General features: G+C 42.8%; 1 protein-coding gene across 5 annotated transcripts in view; it reads right to left on the reverse strand.

Moving 5' to 3' along the window:
- Nucleotides 1-11,399: 11,399 nt before the first annotated feature.
- The window catches only part of ZMYND11 (zinc finger MYND-type containing 11), a 160,477-nt gene continuing 155,579 nt past the window's right edge, over nucleotides 11,400-16,297 (reverse strand). For 2 of the 5 annotated variants that reach the window (XM_074946253.1, XM_074946254.1), the window contains exon 16: nucleotides 11,415-13,647. In XM_074946253.1, the coding sequence (XP_074802354.1) occupies nucleotides 13,525-13,647 (123 nt within the window). In that variant the 3' untranslated portion in view covers nucleotides 11,415-13,524. Of the gene's footprint in view, nucleotides 13,648-16,297 lie in introns of all 5 variants that reach the window. The other 3 variants (XM_074946257.1, XM_074946256.1, XM_074946255.1) reach the window with 3 other exon arrangements.

The following is a 16,297-nucleotide window of genomic DNA, read 5'->3' on the forward strand; positions in this document are numbered from 1 at the left end:
GGTCAGAGCTACATGTGGGTCGCCGTGTTATGGTTCCTGGGTCCAAGTCTGCAACTCTTACTCATAGGCATAGTACTTATGTAGACAAGTAGCCCAACTGAAGTCAATGGTACTGTTCACATGGAGTGAGGTTTGCAGAACTGGGTCCAGTAACAGGGTTCAAATACTAATGAGAACCACCCAGGTCTTTCATGATTACTGTCCCTAAACTGATTCTCAGACTGCGCAGAGACTATCATGGCGGCTCTTTTTTGCTGTTTGAAGTTCAGGCCAATATTGACCTGGTGGGGCCTTGTCTAAAATAGCTTTGATAAAGGCTTTGTGGCTCTGCAGGGATAGGGCACACTCACTCTACAATCATTCCTAAGTGCCACACAACTAGCTGCTTTCCACCGTCTGATAGGAAGCTAGTCAAAACAGCCCTCCGTCTCCAAGTACTGAAACACCTACTCTGAGGTCAGCATTCTTTGCTGCTAGTTTGTCTGATTCCTGTTGGATTCAAGGACTTCCACAGTTTGGCTTTTCAATCACTCACTGAGCTGGAGAACAAGTTTGTCTCTGTGTGAGACCATGGATCTGAGTGTGTCAAATATTGGTCTCAATATCTTTCTTTTTAAAAGGCAACTATTTAAAGGACAAATGTTGGGTGAAAGTGTGGACACAGCTTTGAGTGATTCTGTCAAGGGGTGAAAAGCCTGAAAATACATGTCCTGCTCATGACAGCAGGGACCAGACAATTAAATCAGGTGAGGAATCAGTGGCTTTGAACAGGCTGCTACCAAAGAGGCTCATAATAAATGTATTGTCTTTCTAAATCTGGTTTCTTAAACTTGGGCTCAGTACATAAAATTCAGCCCGCAGAAGCCTTCTGCTAAAAAAACCAAAACAAAAGCGTTTTCCCCCTTCAGTTCTGTGTCTTGAAGAAAGCTGTAGAAATATGGCTGGAGCTCTCAGAAAAAGCTATGACAGCTCTTCTCATGCTCTAACTGCTGCTATATACGCACCGACTGCTTCCAGAGCAATTATGGTTTGACAGTGTTTTAAAAGAAGACTGGGCACAAAGGGAATGAAGAAGCATTTGGTTAGATTTCTCTTGCAATTAGTTTTTTTTGTGGTGATGCATCATTGATGTCACTCTTCTGTCTGTAAAAATGAAAAGAGCACTTGTGATTTCACTTCGCAGTTGGGTTCAGTCCGTCCCTTCAGAAAGCAGCAAATATTCAGAGAGGGATTAGATGCAACCTTAGCTAATTTTAATGAGAAAAATACAAATAGGGTTTGACCACTAATGGCAGTCATGATGACAGTCATCTGAACAATCCTGTTTTATAGCTTCTGAACTCGCTAAATGAATTAGAGTAAAATTCCAACTCTGCCTCTTTACCCTTTTCAATATAATACAGTTTTTCCACTGATGATTTTTTATATATATATATATATATGTAGATATATATGGCTTTGTTCCATTCTTGATTGGAAGGGGCAGCCAGCCTTCTACTACAAGATTATTCTGTGTTTGGGAAGAGGAATGTAATCTGACTGTATTTCCATTTCCATTTAATTTTTACCAAAGGAACGGATGCCAGCCGTGGGCAGTGAGTAGAGTTGCGGGTCATAGGGAATGGTAATGTTGACAGTCTTCGCAGTATGGGTAAGTATTGCTTGTCAGTAAGACACCATCATATGCAGCGGTGCCCCCTTCTCCATTGGGCAGTCAGGGCCATGTGGAGGACACAGCTGGCATGTATACTCTATGACACGGAGCACTACAGGTTTTGTAGCAGTAGGAAACCATGTGTGGTGGGTTCATAGGTGGAGGTGGGAGTTACAGCGTTTAAGGCCGAGTTTCCCAATAGCTCTTTAAAGCACAGCGTGTTAAACATAACTAGATGTTTAATAGCCCAACGGTTTGGAAAAGGAGGCTCTTACACAAACACAAGTTGAAACTTAAAAGATGCCTAAAAAAAGACAAGGAAATAACAATTCATGTGTGCATATATGTTGTCACAAAAAATACCCTTGGTACATTGTTGAGTGCTCCATAGCATCCCAGTTCAGACCCTCTGACCGTGCACTCTCCATGCGCAGCTTTTAGCTTACTCAGCACTGCTTTTTCCCTGTCTGGCCTCCCCTCATAGCTCTCTTCTCATGCAGAACTTTCCTTGTTAGTTCGCTCCTACTGCAGAACTTGCCCCACAGAGGCATGCCTACTAGCTTTGCCTGACTAGGTACATGAGTGTCCCGCACAGCTCTTGCTGTCTAGCTAAGGGTGTTCCCTATTTACCTGCTATGCTAGTGTCCTCTCAGTACAGAACTGTCAATTAGTTTCTCTGCTCATGTTCCCATGACATGTTTGTATTGTTTGCAGCCTCCCATGACCTGCCAGGTGCCTTCCATAAGTGAGGTGGGAAACAGCCAGCAACATAGTCTCTCCTAGCTACACAGGCCAAGCCTCCCTCATGACAAATCCCCCACCCCAAAGTAAAATGCTTTGGGGGGGGGGAATCCCCCCAAATTTTCAAGACTAGAGCAAAATGATGCAGTCAGACCTGGTGCGCTCCTATTGTTTGCCATACAGGTTGGTCAGGCAACTGCATATATTCAATTTTGTTGTGTCCCAATGAGTGTCAAGGCCCTTCACCCAAAGGTGTTACTCAGTTATAATCTGGGGTAGGGCAACATCTGTAAATCCTTGAATGTGCATGTTTCTTGGGGAGTGCACAAAGGTATTTCCTCTTACTGAATCCTGTGTGTTTGTGTGTGCTGCCCTCTTAAGAACACAGTTTAGCTGTATGAAAAGTTTAGAGCAAAAGGTTAACACCCTTTCTGAAAGTGATCTGTGGGCATTAGTGAGAACAGAGCTGTACTGAGTCTGATGTTTAAATATAAATGTTGTGGTAGTTCTTTGCCAAGTCACAAGGTGAGTGAAAGTGTCATGCCTTTAGGTCAGATTTCCCCCTTGTTTCTTATGTATTGGCATAGAAGGCTTTGTCTATTTAGTTCCCTAGATGATTAATTGTGGCATTAGAGGTTGCTGGGAGCTAGTGCATAACCAAGAAATATTTTTTTTGGTAGCTTTTCTTGCTCCATAAAATGGCGGTAGTTTAACCTGTAGGTAGCTGCATGCCTCTCTTCTGACTTGTGAAGAAATAGAAAGCGGTGCTATCAGTTGTCTCCCCATTGGCAGAGCAATTAATACAACTGAGAGCAAATTGCAGCACTCAGGAAGCCTGTTTCCATTTCTGTAAGGGTGGGAGCTGGTGCACCTTCTTAGGCCCCAGCTGAGCGGGCTACGGTTTGCAATGGACAGAACACGGGAAATGTAACCCTTACGTACATATTGTCGTCTCCAGATTGGCTATGAGGCCAACTTATAATTCTCCTCTCACTTGAGCGTTCACTGGGGAATGATACTCGTTCCTCTTCATAATTGTTGTTAACAAGGTGGCGTAATGAACTAGCTTTTCTTTTTCTGTGCGTGTCCAAACCACTGATTGCTGCTGAACAGACTCGGAACTGCCTGTCTGGTTGTGTTATATGTCTCATGCTGCTGCTTACAGCAAAAAAAGATTGTATCCCCATAGCTGCTGTGAAGTCAGTGACTATGGTGTGCAGCACAGTAACAGCTGTGAAGTCCTAGGCATCCAAAAATGTGTTATATTGGTATTAAGGTGAGCTGTGAATTCTTGGGAACCCAGATGGCCAAGGATGAACTTCACTTATTTGAGCGTGTATAATAATCTGGTTACTGTAGATGCATACTGCTGCCCTCTATTGGATGGTATCGGAATGGCTCTATCTGTGAGGCACTGCTTAGTGAATACAGACATGCTTGATCCCTACACGGGTCTCTACATGCCCAAGCAGCGCCTCTCCCCTGCTGGAGTCTCTCTCTACAGCAAGGGATGACTCCCAGCAGCAGAGAAAGGCTCTGGTAAGGGGCAGACAACAGAGAAAGGCTAGAGCTGCCCTCACCTTTTCCCAGTGCCTCCCCAGCCAGAGCCCATTGCTGACATGTGTGGCTACACACTGCAGTCTGGACACAGCCTGATTTTCACTGTGACATGTAGCTACACCCACCCTCCATGCCACTGACAGGTGTGCAGCGTAGATATAGCTCAAAAATAGCTGTGCGCACATTGTGCCTCCAGCTCTCAACCCCAGGTGGTCTGGCGGGAGCCTGAGCTCCAGCCGAGCCACAGTGGCCACATTGTTTCAGCCCACTAGCTAAAGCCCTCCTCGTGCAAGTCTGTCTACCTGGGCTGAGAGCTGCAGTGTAGACATAAGCGTGAGAGGCCGTCATGTGCATCAGCGTGACTGCTGTTAAGCCTGAGCTGGGCGTGGATTCGTTACGGTATTGCTATGCTCAGCTGTTGGTAAATGTTTTTTACTCCTAAGGCCTTGCCTACAGAAGGCTGGCAATGTACTGCGTGCCAAGGTCGCTAACCCATCAGACCTTCCTTTGTTTGTGTGTGCTCACACTGTGGAAGCTGCACCACTGTAAGGCAGCATATATATTTGCCTTTGGTCCACACTGTGCTGGGCTACATCAATTGTGGCATATCGCCATATTGGGCAGGCAACCCAGGGTTTCTGGCACTGCTCCCAGCATTCTGGATGATGATCATGCTGGCTTGTGGGATACCTCCAGGAGGCCTGGGGAATTGTGGAAGGAGTGGGTTAAGTTCCTGTCACTTCCCAGGGTGTGCCCCACCCCTCACCTGATGACAGTGCTCTTTCCACACTGATCTCTGAGCAACGTGGAGACTCATTTGGCAACAGCAAGTGTGATAATGAGGAGGAAGTGTCACATGACTACTAGAGGGAGCCAAAATTCTCAGCTGCATTATTTTTCAGACTGTATATAGCATGTGAACTGCAAACCCAGATATACTATACATGGTATTCGCAAAAAGAAAAGGAGTACCTGTGGCACCTTAGAGACTAACCAATTTATTTGAGCATAAGCTTTCGTGAGCTACAGCTCACTTCATCGGATGCACACTGTGGAAAATACAGAAGATGTTTTTATACACACAGACCATGAAAAAATGGGCGTTTATCACTACAAAAGGTTTTCTCTCCCCCCACCCCACTCTCCTGCTGGCAATAGCTTATCTAAAGTGATCACTCTCCTTACAATGTGTATGATAATCAAGGTGGGCCATTTCCAGCACAGATCCAGGTTTTCTCCCCCCCCCCCCCCAAAAAAAAAACCCACTCTCCTGTTGGTAATAGCTTATCTTATCACTTTAGATAAGCTATTACCAACAGGAGAGTGGTTTTTGGGAGGTGGGGGTGGGGAGAAAACCTGGATCTGTGCTGGAAATGGCCCACCTTGATTATCTGAAACCTACACATGGTATAGTAACGCAGTTTGCAACAAAGGGTGCATTGCCTTTTAATATCCCTTAATTAATAGCTTTACCTTTCTACCTGAAATTTACATGCTCAGCTGTTTGTAAATGTTTACTCCTAAAGCCTTGTCTATATTAGAAAAGTGTGTCAAAAAGCTGAGCCTCTGGGCCATTGGCTTTGTTAATATACATATACATTGCATTCTGCTGTAACAGACCTCCCCCAGGAACCAATAAAGCAGTTCATAGAAACAGTTTCAAATGGTATCATCTGTATATGGAATTCTAGTTTATTTTTAGGAACATCTGTGAGGCCAATTCTGTTCTCCCAGCAGATTTACACTAATTTGATTGACTTCAACAGGGTTACTCCTGATTTGCATGAGTTGGAAAGCAGAATCAGGCCCACATTTCTTGTAAGTAAACATATACCTGTCTAGCCCTTTTAAAAGGGACTGATGTCTCATCAAGTCCTTGGATGTAACGGGTAGGAAATGTTTTCAGTTGCTTCTGTAGTATTTGTCTTTTTTTTTTTTAACAAGAAAAGTATCAGCAAAGCACACCCTGTCGTTAATTCACTTTTGTTTGTAATTCCTTTAACATTCTTCACATATTTTGCCAACAACTTAAAGAAACTTTGGGATTGCTGTAGTCCTGATGGTATGCAAAACCTAGCAATGGTAGAAGAGTCCAAGATAATTTCTTGTTCGTTCTGTTTCTGTCTCTAATTTCAAGCTTCACATTCTAACATTGTTAATGGAGAGTTAGAGCTTAAAACTAGTCTTGAGCCTACAGTCTTCTAGAAATGGATTTGATTAGTTTAAAATGTAAGTATTTTTCAAGCTTTTAGTGGTTCAAAGTAGTTGGGTTTTTTAACAGCCACTTTAACCTTAAACTTCCTCCATGAAAAAACAGTGGAAACATTACACTTGTCACAGCGCTGGGAGAACTTTTCCACTTAACTTCCTTAATGGAAAACAATACAGGAAGAGTGTTTCTGGGTTTTATACTCACCCCTTTTAATTTGATTTACTAAGGCAGTTGGAAAGCATATGTATAGCTCACATATGTGCACTCACTCAATGTAGCTAAAATTGTCCGAGTAGCGCATAACTACCAGTAGCAAATCCCGAACATATTTCATATACTCAGTCATCTAGGAAAAGCAAACAAGCCAAGAGCTGTGCCTCTTACTCCACCTAAAGGAAGCAGGAGGCAAAATCTCAACTCCTTCTCATTTTAAAGACAGTAATAATAATGAAGGGCTATCATGCCAAGGGCCCCTCAGTGTGTGGGGCTCTTCATCACCATGTGGAAGTTAGGGGAATCAGTGCATTCCAAGAAGTATATTACCCTTTGTTCACGAAGGGGCTTTTCACAAGTTTGGGACCCTGCAAGTGGGGCCTTGTCTGAGGTGGGAGACAGGGGTTGTCCTTCTCCCTGACCCCAAAGAGCAGAGGCAAGAGGATGCAGCCAGAAGTGGTCTTCACCTTCCTGTTACTGTGCTGCCTAGGAGTGCCATGACGTTAGGTGTTGTACAATCAGAGAACAAAAAGCTGGTCCCTTCCCCAAAGAGCTTACAATCTAAATATCAGACCAGAGACAGACACAGACAGGAAAGTAAAAGGAAAAAAATGAGAATATTGGCTAAATAGCCAAGCCAGACACAAGCTGGGGAAAGGGTAGAACACACAAGCAGCATGAACAAGGGGTGGGGGCAAATGATAATTTTTGGGCAGGACAGGCGGCGAGTTGGGTGGACTGGTTTTGGAGGGGCTCAGCTAAATGGAAAGAGAAGGGAGGGTGAGGTGGACAGGACACAGAGGAGGCACAAGTGCGGAGTGAAGCAGAGGTGATGGGACTGTGAGGGAAGGAGAAGTTTAGAGCAAACAGCCAATCAGCCCAGGGCAGAGAACAGCAGGGACTATTGTCACTGGAACGTCCAGGGGTTCCTGGGGTGGCTGCGTCTGCTCTTAAGGGCTAGACTCTGGCTGGCTCCCTTCTGCAGTTGGCCCCCACAAAGGCCACATGGCTGGGATGTTGGGGGTGGGGGGGAATAGGACATACCACCTAGATCTTACTGCCCTTCCATGCTAGGGAAAAGGGTACTCACAGGGGCGGGCAATGGTTCGGGAATCCCTGACAGCACAGCTCCCATGAGGAGACACCAGACAGGACATAGGAGGCAGAAAGTCTCAGTGTGGATATTTTGTGTCCCTAGCACAGCCCTGAGAATGCAAAGGTGCCTGCAGGGGCTGGGTGTGGGGGCTCAAGCCTCACTTTCCTGACAGGGCCCTGTCTCTTCAATGGAGAAATGCAGGGACCCTCACAGCGTTTCCTGGTGCATGGGTCGGGGGGGGGTGTGTGTGTATGTCACCTTACAACATGATCAGGTCCAAATCGGAGAGTCCATATCAATCTGCTGGGACAGGCTGCTCCTGGGTGTTAACAGCACCAATGACAGACTAGGGAGAAAGGAGGTCCTGGCCTGTCAGAAAAGCAGCTGCAGCATCCCAAGCTTCCCTCAGTCTCTCAAACAGCAGGGACAGCAGCTGGGAACCTCCCCTCCTGTCATCCCAAGTAGGAGCTGTGGCAGTGGCCAAAGTCCCTCCCACCCCCAGTGCTGCTGGAAGCGACAGTTGCTCTCCCCACACCCCATGAGCCTGTGCAGTTTGGCCTCCCACCTCTAACAAGGGGAGTAGCAGAGGTAATAAAACCCCTTGTTTCAGGACTGAGCTTGAGAAGTTTATAGAGGGGATCGTAGGAGGAGGTTGCTTATGGTGGCATATGACCCACTGGTGACTGCTATTAACAAATATCTCCAACAGCCGGAGATGGGACACCAGATGGAGAGGGCACTGAATTATTACAGCAAATTTGTTCCCAGGTGGGTCTCACTGATCGCCATATTTGGGATTGGGATGGAATGTTCCACCATCTCAGGCTTGCAGAGCTTTGGGGTTTTTTCACTTTCCTCTGCAGCATGACCATGGGGCACTTGCTGGTTTGAATAAAGTAAATGGTGAATTCTCTGTAACTTGAAGTCTTTAACTCAAGCTTGGAGGACTTCTTCAGTAACTCAGCCAGAAGTTTTGGACCTACCTCAGGCAGGGGTGGGTGAAGTTCTGTGGTCCATGATGTGTGGCAGGTCAGCCAAGATGCTCATGATCCCAACCCAAAAACACACACACCAAAACAATCCAGAGACAGTGTGTAACATGTACTGCATTAGGAAGGACCCACCTGCATGCTGGGGTGAGAGCCAACAAACCAGAGTGGGGAGCCCCCCAGGACAGGAGCAGTTGTGGATTAAGCTCACTCTCCAACACCTTCTCTTCATGGCCTCCCACCCCTGGGGCAGGACCCATTCCCTGCCTGGGGCCTCCCTTCTCTTGGGGTAGGGAAGTTGGCGGTTCCCAATTGCTATTGTGCACTGGGCCCCACTGAGCAGATATAAAGGATTATGGGAATTTTAGAAATGCGTAAACCATTTTATTCCTGGGCTAGACTGTTCCAAGTCGTAATTCCTTGATATAGCCTTGGATGCAGTAAAAGTTATATGGGTAGGTGCAAAATTTGTCTTACTGCATTCAAACAAACGAGTGTGAATCGCTCTTAGAGAGAAGGATACGGTCAGATCTTTAGCTCATTTAGTTGCCTATGAGCCACGGCTCTGCAAAACAGTTTGTGAACCATGTACCTCTACTGCGTTAATAAGTAGTGTCCCAGCTTATATGAAATGGGACTACTTGAGCATGCAAACTTAGTGTTTATTTCCCATCTGCATCAGAAAGTAAAACTTGACCACCTGACAATGGCAATGACCATTCAAGACATGTGAACACAGCCAAGGTGAACTGATTTTAAATTATCCCACCTATTTTCCCATTGTTTGTCGGGCTTTGGTAGTGGGCATTGGCAGGAACAAAACACTCACCTGACTCCTCTCACAAGGTTAGCATGCCCTGATTTTTCTCGGTAGTGTGCTCAATTGCCAAACCTCTTGTCCAACGTGCAGATGTTCACAAGCCCCAGATACCCCTCACAGGAGATTCATTAGCTCAACAGTTTGCTGCTAGATTTCTGCTAGTCTTAGTGGCTAGCACACCACACCACACCAACTTTAAGGAACAAATTAATAGATGGCAGGAGAGAGCACATATGCAGATGTGGCTCAATGACAGGAAACACTGGAGAGAAAGTTGCTTACAGACAGCCCCCCAACCTGAAGCAAATACTCACCAGCAAGCACACACCACACAACAAAAACACTAACCCAGGAACCTATCCTTGCAACAAAGCCCGTTGCCAACTGTGTCCACATATCTATTCAGGGGACACCATCATAACGCCTAATCACATCAGCCACACTACCAGAGGCTCGTTCACCTGCACACCTACCAATGTGATATATGCCATCATGTGCTACCAATGCCCCTCTGCCATGTACATTGGCCAAACTTGACAGTCTCTACGTAAAAGAATAAATGGACATAAATCAGACGTCAAGAATTATAACATTCAAAAACCAGTCGAAAGGCACTTCAATCTCTTTGGTCACTCGATTACAGACCTAAAAGTGGCAATTCTTCAAAAAAAAACCCTTCAAAAACAGACTCCAATGAGAGACTGCTGAATTGAAATTAATTTGCAAACTGGATACAATTAACTTAGGCTTGAATAAAGACTGGGAGTGGATGGGTCATTACACAAAGTAAAACTATTTCCCCATGTTTATTCCCCCCCTCCCCCACTGTTCCTCAGATGTTCTTGTTAACTGCTGGAAATGGCCCACCTTGATTATCACTACAAAAGGTTTTTTTTCTCTCCTGCTGGTAATAGCTCACCTTACCTGATCACTCTCGTTTCAGTGTGTATGGTAACACCCATTGTTTCATGTTCTCTGTGTCTATAAAATCTCCCCACTGTATTTTCCACTGAATGCATCCGATGAAGTGAGCTGTAGCTCACGAAAGCTTATGCTCAAATAAATTTGTTAGTCTCTAAGGTGCCACAAGTACTCCTTTTCTTTTTATAAGCCTGTGATTCCTGCCTACCCATGGCCAGTGTGTCCAGTGTTAAATTATACTCGTAACATCTTTGCTCTAAATCAGTGGTTTTCAACCTGTGATCTGTGGACCCCGGGGGCGGGGGGGGGGGCACAGACTATATCTAAGATTTCCAAAGGGGCCCACGCCTTCACTCAAATTTTTTTAGGGGTCCGTAAATGAAAAAAGGTTGAAAACCACTTGTCTAAATAATTCCTGCTCAATATTCATCTACAAGATGGCTGTTACTATTAGTCTGTAATCTCCCGGCATTGCCTGTCACGGCTGTCTAAGTCGCATGTTAAGATGTGTTTCAAGTTTGTGACTGAACAGTAGAAAAAGTGGTTAACATATCCGAGAGACTGTTGAGGGGTAAAAAAGCAATACTTTCCTGGGGAAAAACTGTATCTGAGACAAACTTTTGAAATGAGCATGATGTGTATATAATATCTAGTAATGGCCCAGGAAAGAAGTGTGAGGTTGTTTCTCAACAGTATATTCTGGTTTCTGATATTCATTTAGCTACCAAACAATGAGGTCATAGACCCCTGGACCTCGACAGTCTGGTTACTCTGACATAACACAAAGGGTGGCAGGTAGACAAACACACACTGATGATAGAAATGACTTTGATTCAGATATAGACCCTATCTTGCAACCTTAAACAGTGATTTTTCCAGTCACGCCTGCTACAGATACCAGACAGTATTTCTATTGAATCGTAGAGTATTTTTTCATCCAAATGGAGGGATTTTCTTTGCTAATGTAGGGAGGGAGTATCCAGAAATAGCATTTCTGAAAAATCACTATCATTATAAATCAGACCCCTGAAACCAAAAAGTGTATATTTTCTGTAAGAGGCCAGAATTAACATGGACACGTTCATAGAGCAGCGAGGTTTTTTTTTTTAAATACATTTATTAACCAATGTTAACACATTAAATGACTCTATATATTGCTAGTCAGAGCAGCTTACAAAATGCCAGAATGCATCATAGAACTGGACAGCCACAATGAATAATTACAATGTGCATAGTGGCTAAGCTCAACACTTTAATATAGCTTTATGATTTGCAGAAAAATTAATTTTTAAATCATGATTCCTAAAACAATCAATTGTAATTTTACCTAAAACTTATACAAAACCAGGCCACAATTTTTTAAATTTTTTTTTAACACACAGTTTTCACGCTGTAGTAACTTGGAAATGTGCAACCGTGTCAACAGAGACAAAAAAGCCAAAGTAACACGAATCTTACTTTCATGCAGCTATCAGTTAAATATTACATATTCTGGAATGATTTTACACCAAAAATATTTCCACAATAACTTGCTTTCATAGGGGTGGATCGAAGTTTTGGAACTCGTAAAGTAATCGAACAAGATTCATTTTTAGTTGTGATGTGTTTTACCGTCACAACACAGAGGCGACCAACGTTAATTACACAGTTATCAGGCAATAACAGTCTGTGGTAATTCAAGCTACTAACTAGTTACTATTGTTTCCAATCAACTTACCATGTATTTTTTTCAACATATTGGGCATTAATTGGCAGTATCAAATCAATTAACTTGTATCACCACTGTAAGTAAAAAAGATCAGGATTTCAATGGCAGTTCACAGAAGACTTAGTTATACTTTAATCTTTATACTGACCCTGACAAATCCTAAAGAAAACTTTTTTGAAAGGCTTTCCTCCTGATTCTTCCGCTTCCATCGTTCCATCATGTAATTGCTTTCAATAAATATCAAAGATCTAAATAAATATTTACAAATTATTCCTCTAACTTCTCAAAAAATAGCTAGGATGATTAATGGGCATTTGACTCAGTCTAAGACCAACCTTTAAAAGAAACTAAAATGGTGAGACACTTTAAAAGAAAAGCTGTTTAAGTAAGCTTTACACCTATTTAAAAAATTGTCTCTGAATATGGATGCAATTCATATAACTATATATAAAACAAAACAAAAAAAATCATTTTTCAACTATCGATCCATTCCTATTGGTAATGCTTCTTAGTCCAGACATTCCGCAAAATACAGACTTTTTACAAATCACGGCATCTTTAGTACAAGAAAATTAACATGCATTATTCTTCATTCTGAGTACAGTGATGGAGCTCATTAATAGGCAATGACCCATTACTACAAACATAACGGCTTCTGTGAAACTTAAGTGCTATTTTTCCTTTTATTATTAAGTTGCAATGGAATAGGTGACACCGGATAATAGGCTGTCAAATGACCTTGGGTTGGGGGCTTAGAGGGAGGGGGGAAGCATTAAAGATATTTTTATGCCTCATCTATAATTCCATGTATGAATAAAGGTAGTTTTTTTGGCTTTTCTTTTTCTTGTTACAAGCACTCATGTTAGGACAAGGATGAAATGTGCAAACTTTAAAATTTAAATATTCATTTTTCTCTAAGATCCAGCTCAGCAAAAATTACCCCAGTCCCCTGTGATTTGAAACTACAAGATCAAAGCTAATATTTTGTTATAAAAGTTATATATTGAAAAGAAATAATGAAAAAAACACAATAGGGAAACGTTTAAGAAAAAATAGGCAGGACTAGCACCTGCTGTGTCAACCCTGTTCCCTAAATTCAATCAGGTACCCACTGGTATAACCAATAGATAATGCCTTTAAACAGTAAAATTAAGCTGAACAAAACCAGCTCACCAAGGTTAGGAAATAAATGTTACATCAAGGTAGTATGCTTTTTTTCTGAAACAGTTCTATAGTTCTTACATTCAGATCTAACTTTTAAGTGTTCCTCTCATTAAGCTCATGTTGTTTTTCTTTTTAAATCTGTTGCTTTTAAAGATTAAAATCTCTGTAAAACCTAAAAATGTTTTAAAATGCAACAAATCCTCTATTTAAAATTATTTAAAGTAACCTGCTCCCACTGATGTTAAATTCAGTAGACTGACAAAATTTCGGAGGAGCATTAAACAGAAGGTTGAAACTACTGTGCAAAATTTCTTTACGAAAATTGTTTAAAGGCTGGTGCAAAATGGGAAGCAAATTCTAAACAATTTTGGCTTCTTGGAAACAAAAACCGCTGTGTCTGAGAATAGCAATCATCGGGGTGGTTTTCTAGGGGAGGACTAAATCTTTCATCTTTTTCTGCGACAGGTACGTTTGTGTTCAGCATGCCAGTGTTCCTGCTGACACTTGATGGAACAGTAGGAAGTATTCCAGCAGCAGTGGTACATAGCCTCCTCTTCACAGTTGTAGCACTGCAGAGAGAACAAACGGATTACTATCACTCCTAGGATCAACCCTGACAAATGCAAATTGTTTCTCATCTGCTCCTTTGTTTTCTGTCACTTGCTTGCCTCAGTAGAGACTGTGGAGTATTCCTCTTTTAGTTAGGCAGGTGGTAGCCAAATGCAGGGGGGATTTTTCACCCCTACTAGGTAAGGACTGCTCTTTCTTTCAGCAGATCCCCTGAGGAAGACTTCGATAGTTGCAAAGTTAGCCTACACTCACACCTCATCGCCTGAATACACAGAGCTTAATTTTCCCGAAAAGTTTGGGGTACCTAAATGAAGTGGCCTCATTTTCAATGGTGCTTAGCACCCAGCAGCTCCTATTGAGAACAATGGAGACTCCATCACATCCGCCTCTCAAGAACAATGTGAGTGTGTGCTGAGCAGCTCTGAAAATCTGGCCACTTCACTACATAATGAAGTGCCGTGATCACCAGTGGTCTGCTGCTCTGTTCCTCAGCTGAGGCTTCTTTACCCTGCTCTGCTTAGGCTGTGAAGGCTTTTCTTTATATGAAAAGGGAATTTCTGCTACTCAACACAGTGATAATGAATTTGATTTACACAGCAATAACTTCCAGAGTTCAAGTTTTCCTGCCTGGGCCCTTCAAGAAGGATGAACAGGCCTTCAGAATTCAAAGGATTTGGTTCTGAAAGGTGAATATTTAAAATCTTTTGCCTTCAATTTCTTTCTACCTGAGTGTCAGGGCAGTGCTGCTTGTACTATTTTGTTGTAGTACAACAGAGGTGCAAGCTAACAGGAAAATAACTTGTCTGACAAGGAGACTGGGACCAGATCTGTTGACAAGTCACAGTCTCTAGATTTTTATATCACCCCCATCATTATAGTATCTGAGCACTTCAAAAGCATTAAATTTTATCCTCGAAGTATCCCTGTACAATAGAGAAGTACTGTTACTAGGGGAGCTGCAGGTGCTCAGTAACTTTGAAAATCAGGCCCTGGAAGTCCGAAGTTGGGCACTCCCCCAAAATGCGAGGGGACATTTGAAAATCTAGACTGAGATGTCTATTGTATGACAGGGTACGGGAGGAGGAATACAGCGCATCCTCTCCACATGCAGCCACCGAGTCAAAGAATCAGGATTTCACTTTTCATGAAACTTCCTATCTTCCTTTATGTCCCACGTGGTTACAATGTAAGATGAAGGATTACTCAGGAAACAAACCTAATTGTCTTGAAGAACTACAGCTTACTAAAACAGACAGAAGAAAAAAATTTATATCGGCTAAGCCAAAAGCCAATAACCATCACCAATAAAGGGACTGCCCAAGCTGCAAGTGGAATCCCTTCCCTTTTCTTTTTATAACTCAGCTATAGACAGTTTATCTGTAACAGCATTTCAAATGAATATCCTCTAGAGAGCCATATTCCTGGATTTCATAAAGCTGGCTGTCCAAGAGTCTCTAGGAGCCATTAGGAACATCAGCTGAAAAGGAACATGGAACAGATGCATGCCTCTACATACACAGAGCATGGGAGTCAGCCAAAGAACAGATTCATATTTGCTTGCTAGGAGACTTCAATAAAGCTAAAATGGAGGAGGGCAACTCAGATCCATAGATGGAGGGCCTGCTGCTCCTCTTACACGTCTTCCATAAGTCTCAGACATAAAGCTCCTATATCATCCTACGTGCAGATACCCATAACAGAGGGAGCAAATTGCCAGCTTTAACTCTGAATCTGACTTTTCGAGATGATCACACTACATAATCTTATGACTGTTAACCTTGTCCTCCACCCCCTCGTCTCCTATTGTTACCCATATTTTGCATCTTGTATTAGAGCCAAATTCTCTAGTAGCGTAAATGCATGAAAGTCCAATGAGTTGTGCTGATTTATACCACCAGAGAATTCAACCCATTAACAAGACTGTAAGCTCTTTGAGGCTGGGACCATGTCTCCCTGTGTGTTTGTAGAGCACTTAGCACAATGAGCCCTGATCTTAATTGTGGTCTCTATGCGTAACTGAAATAGAAACGTGTAATTAATAATAAAAGCTTTCCCTGGCTTTGGGCTATCCATCACAAAACCATTAATAAGCAAAGCCACTAAAACTCATTTGGTATACGCTGATTATAAGAGATTTCAGTAAGAAGGTATCATTACTATAATAGCCGCACACAGCAGTAGTATTGCACTTAAGCGTCTGTTGTTATTACTGCTGGAGAAAAAATCATTTTGAGGGGTTGCATATTTGGACCATTTCCAACAGTTTGAGGCTGAACAAGTTTTTTTCTAAAAATGTGAGACAGGACTTGCCTGCAGGAATGATTCACTGAAGGCAGCATTTGATGGACCTACTCCCGGGTCCCTAGATTTGTGTGCGACTGGCATCAGAAAGGATAACATGTAACTGCCTCACTTGGAGGTGGTGTGTGCACATGTCCGTGAGATGCAATGGAATGGGTACCAGTGCATCAATTAGCACTTTCTTTTGAATAAAGTTATCAAACATGACAAACAAATCACAATAAACTAGAATGATTCCAAGTTCTAACAGGGACAGCAGGAGTGCAAGTGTGCATCTATCATAAATTCTACCTATGGGGGACACTTATGCAGCTAAATAATTATCTAGGCTCTCAAGGTAAGTACTGA

This window comes from Natator depressus, chromosome 2, assembly GCF_965152275.1.
Source record: "Natator depressus isolate rNatDep1 chromosome 2, rNatDep2.hap1, whole genome shotgun sequence".
Taxonomy (NCBI): Eukaryota; Metazoa; Chordata; order Testudines; family Cheloniidae; genus Natator; species Natator depressus.